Source organism: Mizuhopecten yessoensis, unplaced genomic scaffold (genome assembly GCF_002113885.1).
Source record: "Mizuhopecten yessoensis strain PY_sf001 unplaced genomic scaffold, ASM211388v2 scaffold11179, whole genome shotgun sequence".
In the NCBI taxonomy this organism is placed as follows: Eukaryota; Metazoa; Mollusca; class Bivalvia; order Pectinida; family Pectinidae; genus Mizuhopecten; species Mizuhopecten yessoensis.
Window position 1 is genome coordinate 2,400,278 of NW_018408919.1, and position 8,966 is coordinate 2,409,243.

Here is an 8,966-nt window from a genome sequence, read left to right on the forward strand (position 1 = left end):
GACCATACCTGCCTTCGGCAGCACACTGACTTCATCATTGGGCTTACACATTGAAAACCCGTTTGTTACGCCCCTGCTTACGGCAAAATATTGTGAGAATAACAACACCATTTCAGGTGTAAATGTGCTTATGGAAAAGCCAATGACGATAGAATTATTTGTTCTCACGACAAACCCTGAAAAAAACAGTGGGATAATCTATAAATCTCATAAACGTGAAATATTCTAATGAATTCAATGGATTTACTATCAATCGTATTTGATCAATACATATTTGATTTAAGTTTTACAACATGTGATATATTTCTATGTTACAGACCCAAGATGAGAGTGATGTTGGCTATCGTAATAGTTTGCTTGGTCGTGTCAACAGTGGCCAGTCCAAACAGGATGAAAAGAGGAACAGGAATTGTCCAACTTGAAGAAGGCCAACGAGCAATAAGATGTCTTAATATGAGACTAAAAGGTGCAAAAGGAGGGATAATGAGACAACAGGATCGTGGTCACTGTCATGGAAGATAAGATAGGACTGCAAATATTGCAGCCACACTGACATTTATCCCTGGACACAGCAAGATTTCAAAATCAATATATTTGTATGTAGATAGTATCAATGGATATAAAGTCAATAATGCTAAATATATATCAAATATTAAAATAGTTCACATTAGTAATAACAATTTGGTTTGGTTTGGTTTTATGTTTGTTTAACGTCCTATTCACAGCTAAAGTACTGACGACAGTATGACCCAATTTGGGTATAATTATGATCAGAAGAAACAAATTTTACATCTACATGTACGGAAATCCAAAATAAAGAGAAAACAGTTTTGTGAAGGTATTTTTATTTTAATATTTGTAAGATTGAACCCATAACAATTGCCAAAAAGGTAGAGAATAAAAATTATGACTTAAATCTTACGTTTTCAGATTGAGGAACGGTATATCACGTTTTTATTTATAAGTCAACGAGCTATTATTGAAGATAGTGACATTGGTCTAGGTCCACAATTATGTAACATTCTGCGATATTGATTGAAGATGATTTAATCAAATTTCATACAAATATAAATCAGACGGTCAGTGTAAGAAAGCTGAGGTAAATGATAAACGGTTATCTTTCTCACTCAGTAAGTTTTATGTCGGCTTATCGTCTATTGATGCCTAGGTAACCAAATTGAGTCTTTTGTTCCAATGAATGTTCCCCTGTGTCGACCTTAAATCGTTATTTACAATATATACTACCACCTATCGAACTGCCACCATAAGGGGTCACAAAAATGTTGGGAATCAATATTGTACAAACTACTATTGAAACAAAAGGGCATATGCATAAAAACCTTTATTCGTGATTTTTTTTAAAAGTAAATGAGTAATGGCTTATTTTAAATTAAAAAATCTGTAAATTGTGTATATTATGAACCATGCCACTGCGCAAAGGAGATAACTGTGGCCATCAAGGTTACAGCAATCATGGGGAACTAAGAATCCACCAGCAGAGTCTACCACCTTGTTTCTTGAAAGGCGAACGTTAACCCATCCTCGATACTCCATGGGCTACGCTCACTTTCGCTCTCTGCACCCCTGGAATATATAATAGAAAAATCGAAGGCTCATTGTACAGCACCTTGTAGATGAGACGAGAAGACTAGTTTGATCCCTTGATGTACATCAAACGACTCTCGCAGTCGCGTAACGGCAAAACTTACCAGCTTTGAAGTCGGGCGTCGATATTCTGTTATCTTCAAAGGACAAGTATCAGCCTAGTGATAGATCAGGAATGTTTTTTACCTGATACCAATCAAATAGCTAGCCGCCTGCCTTAAATTTTGCTATTACATGTTCCAGGGGGCAAAAAGCAATGAAATCTTTAACATTTTGATAATAGGTTAAATCAACACAGAATTGGTAAGGCAAAGGAGACCAGTACATGTACCTCTGCCGTGATTATGATTAATGCAAACCAACACAAAGTGGGAACAGTTTTATACAAAATCTCGACATGAACCAAAGGGATTGTCTACAAGACGACGTTTTAATGAACTGTATCCTAGATAAAGTCTGGTATGAGATATTCCTTCATTCGTTATACTTTGAAGTGAACGTCTTGCTGAGTATATAGATTTTAAGCACGTATGTAAACCGAGACATCAAAGAAAAGAAAGATAGTAATGGAGCAGAACAAGCCATTCGGATAGATACAAAATGTATGTCTCGCCTGTGCCTCGCTTTGACCATCAATGCACCTATCAGAGAAGCTAACTTAAACGCAAAAACTTAATGTTGATTGAGATGCTGAACAATTCAATGGGCCATGAAATTGATGCATGGGTTGGGACGTACTGCCTCAGATGCATCTATGGTCAAAGTTTGGGTGATCTAGCACTTATGCTTTCAATGAAACTTAAACTTTAATGCAAAAACTTAATGTTGACACCGCTGTCGCCGGAAAACAACACCTTAGTCTCGCTTCCGCTACTTCGTCGTGGCGAGACAAAAAAAGGAAATAAAAAAGTATATAGCAACAGAAGCAACAGACCAATCTTTGTTTCATAGATGTAACATCAGCACCAGACAAAAAAAGCAAGCAACGGATAACGTAGCGGAGGAATCTTGCAAACAGGATGCGCCATATGTCGGACACAGCAAAATACAAGTTAGAAGGAATTTTAAATATATCAATGCAAAGTCGTAACGTTCGTCGTTAGAATATTCATTTACATGTCTTGTAAACACATTTTCACTTATCTTCAGCCTATGGTGATGGAAAGCAAATGTATGTGTTTATAACTAGACCACCGTCCTTGCAACAAACTGTTTGTTGGTCCTATTACGAGTTGCCTCCCTTACGAAACAGATTCTCTTATAAGTGCAATATTCAGGTGAGTTATCTACCTTTTCATGCTCAATGTCTTAATGCAAAAGATGGTTTCCTATAACATTGTACATTTTCTTAATGGTACTTTTTACAAACACTAATGAGATTTGATCATTATGAAGTAGAAGCTATATACCTTAATGTTAACAAACAAGGATCACTTGGAATACATATTTTAATACCCTCTAAATTACCACTTGCAATTGGAATACTCTCTAAATGGCACACACACACACACACACTCACTCACACACACACACAGGTAATTGCACCTTTAAACTTTGGTAATATATATACAATATGTCAGAAATAAATTACATGGCATCATACAGCTGTTTCGTCCTTCCAGGACTAATCGGTGATGGTAGGGGGCAAACAGTTGGAAATCTAAATTGTCTATAACTACCCATGAAACAGAGGAGCAGGTGCTCAAAACCCTTTAATCTATTAATTTAATAATTAAGAGGAGTACTGTATAATCGTTAATGATATAACCTGTAAAAAGCGATCAGAAAAACAGTACTAAAGCCGATTAGAAAAACAGTACTAAAGCCGATTAGGAAAACAGTACTAAAGCCTATTAGAAAAAAAAGTACTAAAGCCGATTAGAAGAAAAAAAGTTATAACGAGATTTTAGTGCTAAAATGCATGAATGCTACATGTACACTGTATACCGTCAACACGGCGTATGTAGACCACACATTGGAAAAGTGCTGTAAGTGTAATAATCACCCCTGTATGTGAATGTTGTTATTTCACCAACATTAATTTTACTTTGATGAGTTTCTAATAATCTAATAATTATAAGGTTTACATATAATAGTTGTTTTGCTACTAATACTCCTGAGCCAATTCTAGGGTATATATTGATCATTATATCCTACAGCTTAACAATGTTTAAGTATTATTACTAATGACTATAAATGTTTAAAATGCCCTTTTTTTAATAAAAGGCGTATTTGTCATCTAATGATCACGAAGAGGGAGTCTGTATTAATTGTTTCCTTCTTAAGGAATTAAAACTATCTGTCTATTAAACCACTTTTTTATAGAGTTGTTTGTAGGAAATGTCAAATTATATTTTATCAGATTGGATAATAAAATATATTTTAAGTAAATCAGTTGTTTACCCATTCACAGTTGTGTCTAAATAAGGATAACAATAATAGTTTCATTTACATAAATGCACACTGCTGTCCAGATTACAATTGAATTCACTTAATTTTCTGATTGTATGAAAGTCGAGCAGTAGTTATCGCCCAATGCAATAAGAAATGAGCTCTTAGATAGGGAGTTGTCTACCTTATCACGTAAAAGCAGATGTCTAAATAGCAAAACACAACTAATTTGGTAATTGTAGCATTTCTTTAATAAAATACACAATTGGTCACAGAGACTAATATTCTGTAGGGGATAAGTATCTGGTAAGAGATATGATGTAGTTATTACGAAGAAGACTATCTAAGGACATAGTCAATCTAATGTTTGGCAAAATTTCACATATAAAAATATATGTGGTTATTTTACTAACATAAAAGAGGTTTTTAACATTTTCATAAAATAAAAGTCATACGCCTCAGCGTAGACATCGAACTTCCAACTTGACACGAAAGGACGTAAACAGAAACCAAACAAAAGGAAAGACGAGAAAGACTGGAGAAAAAACAGGTGATCATTACGTTTATGCGTTTCCTTCACATCTTACACAGACACTGTCTTCGTCAACATAAATTCTGAACATTTAAAATAAACATAACTATAAATCTGTCGTCTCTACTCTGAACATATTACGTAATAAACGTATTTGGTATATCAGTTAAGCGATTATAGCTTTCTTCTAGTTTTGTTAAAATGGACTAATTTTCTGTTACACGTAATTTGAACTCCTTCCTTAAACCCTTTATTTCAACTTTAGATCAATAGCTTCCCGTATTTTATCATAATGTCTAAAGTCATTACGATTAAGAAGTTTATTTTGATGAGAAAAGAATGACGCACATAGTTTACATTGTCATACTGCAAAGAAAAATGTCGCACGGTAATTGGTCGAATTGCCAAGGTACCTGAAGCTATGTTTGCCGGGGTACATAAGAGCACGCGCGGCTGTTGTAAGGGAGATAACTCGAAGAATCGAATCGAACACATCGGAGAACGTTCGTCTGCTAATGTCAACAATGAACAAAATGGCGAAACGGTTTGCAAGCCACACAGAGAGTGAAATTGAGACAAAACGGGCTACACTTATACCTACAAACACAAAGAAAAGTAACAATTCAGCAAGCAAAACCTTCAGAGCATACTTAAGCGAAAAGGAGCAAGACACAGATTTTGAGGACGTCTCGAAGCCAAGATTAGACGAGGCATTGGGTCATTTTTATCTCGATGCAAGGAAACAGGATGGGAGTCTTTACAAGACGACAACGCTTGAACATTTTCCTCACGGACTTAACAGGTATCTGAAAGCTCCCCTTGTCTCGAAGAAATTTGATTTGTTAAAAGATCAGGACTTCCACGAATCTAACGAGTGCTTTAAAACTGCTGTGTCCGATTTAAAATCAAGTGGGAAAGGAGTAATAAATCACCATAATGTCATCTGTCCCTCAGATAGAGAAAAAATGTACACGTCGATACACATGTCGGCCGTAACACCGGCAGGTCTGGCCAATAAAGTGCAGTTTGACATTAGACTATACTTTTGTAGAAGGGGTTGTGAAAACATGGAAAAAATGACGAAATCAACGTTAAAAGTTAAAACAGACCCAAAAACAAATCTGAAATTTGTGACAAAAGACGTTAATAAGTTAACCAAAATTCACCGTGACGACAAGGAACTCTACACCGGACACATGCCAGAAGAACCTGGTTCGCCGTATTGCCCTGTCAAGTCTTTTGAGAAGTACCTGTCTAAATCGAATCCTAAAAACGACAGATTGTGGCAATTTCCGTTAGATTCGTATTGTGACGAGGATTATGTGTGGTATGCCAACCGTCCCATTGGAAAAGATACACTCAGCAAATGTATGTCCAACATGAGCCAGAAGTGTAAACTCTCTCAACAATATACAAACCATTGTATCCGCGCTACAGCAGCCACCATTCTCACTCAAAGTAACTTTACAGCGTCACAAATTATGGCAATCACCGGCCATAAATCGGTCTCGCTGTGTACCAACGTGTGTCAGACAATGAAAAAAAAAACTAACATGGGCAGGGCCATTGCGAGTGGAATCTCTCCGACTGCTGGAAAAGAGAACGTGCCTTCCGTTCTGCCTCCCACTGTAAGACTTGCCCTACCCCCATCACACCAGAAAGTGACGCCAGTTATTTCCAATACGGTAGCTACACGTCCTGATTTTGGTATTAGCCTTTCCGGTAACAACCAGGAATTGCCGCCAGATCTACAAGGTCTTGAACTGGATCAGCTGTTTAGTGAAATGTATGACCCGCACACGACGTCCGCACAGAGCGTATCGTTAAGGAACTGAGTTGTTAAGGAACTGAGTTGTTATTTAATGTTGTTTCAAAACCATATTGTTGACTTATTATAATTTAAAAATTTATTAAATTGTTGGAATTATACAAAAAATGTTTTTTCTGTTTTCCCGTACTACCGCCCTACACAGTATCTGTTTTCTTGCAAGCACGAGTCCCAACCTATAAATGGCTTTGCAGTATGACAAATTCGTTATACAGGTCTTGGTTCGGCTCAGGGTACATAAGGTCCTGACAGCGAACATGGGACCATGTACCCTGCCAAGAAGGCGAAGGGTACATAAGGTCCTGACGGCGAACATGAGACCATGTACCCTGCCAAAGACCTGTATAACTAATACTATACCATTTTGGGATATCGCTCCACTAGGTAAGTAAAATAAATCGAATGATTGTAAGATAAATTAATCAATTAATAAAATTATCAACTAATTGATAAATAAATGAACTGAACCTATAGAGGGTTACACACTCTACCTGAGCTACTACCTAAATGTGGTAAATATTCACTAGTGTATCTAACAATGCCTCCTTTAGTCGAAAGATACAGACATGAACAAAATACAAATCCTCACTCCTAGCGAGTACAACCTAAAGAAACGAATACCAAAACAGTACGGATTTTATAATTACCAGCAATGTTCAAAATACCAATTCTGTAACGATAAGTTGGTAGATTGATTGATCGAAGGATTTATTGATCTTTTATTATTTATTTATCGATCTCTTTATTTAATAACTGTATTTGTGATTGACGAATTGATTTTCTTTGAGAACTGCCTTATTGGTAAGATCGATAGTCTGGAGTAAATAACCACTGGACCAATGCTTCATAATTAAGAAATGCACGTAATTCTCGGAATCAATTTCATCTTAAAACGGTTGTATAAAAGTGATAATACCTACTGTAAGTCCCTCACTATACAGTGGGCACGATCAGCGTCCATATGTAATATACTGTGAAATCTCTAACTTTCGTGGGCATTTAATTTCGTTGATATTGTTGAGTAATCTTCACTCACGAATTCATAGATCCATGAAGTAATTAGAAGTTGAAACAAAGCAAAGCTTCGTTTAAAAGGTTATAGTGTTCTCGTAATTCATAATGTCATGTACCGATAAAATGGAAATTTGTCGGAAAACCACGAAATTTGGGCCGCGCGAAAATATCTGATTTCACAATACACTCATTGAGGATGATATAGAATATTATTGTGTACTCCATAAAAAAGAGTTCAACACGGGAAAGTGACAGAAAATGCTTTTTCAGAACGACTAGTTGACGTGTTTACTGTCAAAACTCAGGTACTGTAACGAGCATGTGACCAGGACACACATACACAATACAATAGTGAACATGCAAATTAATTGATAAAAATCTCATCATTTAATAGATTTGTCTTTTACAGAGATCTGATTAGGGTTCTCCTGTTAAAAAATCAGACTACACAATAAACAAATGTTTCATCCCGGAAAATATCATATTTACCCCTTCAGAATAACAAAGCATTCTATTTTGTCCAGTTGGTAAAATGAGAACATTGGAGGAGAATTAAGAAATCAATCAATTGTTTAAATGTATTTACAGTGTAAAGTAAACACTCTATAACATGTGAACATCATTGTGTATTGTATGGACCTCTCAGATTTGTTAAATGCTCACGTTAATACAAAGCAATGCATTGCATTTCGATCAGATATTATCTTTGACTATGAAACAAACGCTTCCTTAAAACAAGATGACAACATTTGATAAATTTATTGTTAAAAAGTATCTGTTTAGAACAATCATTATTTGCGTCCTTTAAGACATATGAACTGAACCGAAAATGAAGTACATTATGTAACAACAAAACCAATACAATAAAGTATGGTTCAATGTAGTATGTTATTATAAACATGTTGGGCGTTTGTAAACAGGCAATCGTGATAGAAATATTATACCCGGTAATACGATGTCACTGGTGTGAGGCGCATTGTTTTAGATATCTAAGGTGTTGAGAAAGGTTGTCTGTGCATGTACATCAGTCCCATAAACTCTGCACGCAGCACTTATCACCGTGTGAAATGTCTGAAAAATACACCAATTTTACTTGAAAGATTTTTTTTTCTTTTTTAATTTCATGTAACTAACTTTATCTTTAGATAACTCGTGATTCTAAACATCATTCTTTTCTTTAGAGTAAATCTCGACTTTGTATTTCAAACATAATGTAAAATACTCACACAAAGGCCTTCAAATTTGATAATATAAGTATCATATTCAAATACTAGGTATATTGGGCAAGTGCAGAAAAAAAAATTGAGGTGTATAATCTCGGTGCAAAAAAAGTTTAAACTAGTTATTTCGCCCCTTTTGTTGGCGTAAAATGTACGATGTTGCATAACGTCTTGCCGGAATCTTTCAACTGATATTGACGACCTATTGCTACATTTGTAAATACCCAGTATTTTATACGGTTTAGGTTCTTCTCATCGAGTTAATACGAACACTTCATAAGGAATATAACTAAATTGTAACAATACGTCTATCATAATAGCATCACTAGCATAATAAATCATTTATTATCATGACAAAACAAATTGTATTTGGTCA

General features: G+C 35.5%; 1 protein-coding gene across 1 annotated transcript; it reads left to right on the plus strand.

Annotated features, from left to right (window-relative positions):
• The first annotated feature begins 5,061 nt into the window (after positions 1 to 5,061).
• LOC110440331 lies at positions 5,062 to 6,363 on the plus strand. Its single transcript, XM_021483321.1, has one exon. The coding sequence runs from the start codon at positions 5,062 to 5,064 to the stop codon at positions 6,361 to 6,363; it is 1,302 nt and encodes a 433-aa protein (XP_021338996.1).
• The last annotated feature ends 2,603 nt before the right edge of the window (positions 6,364 to 8,966 follow it).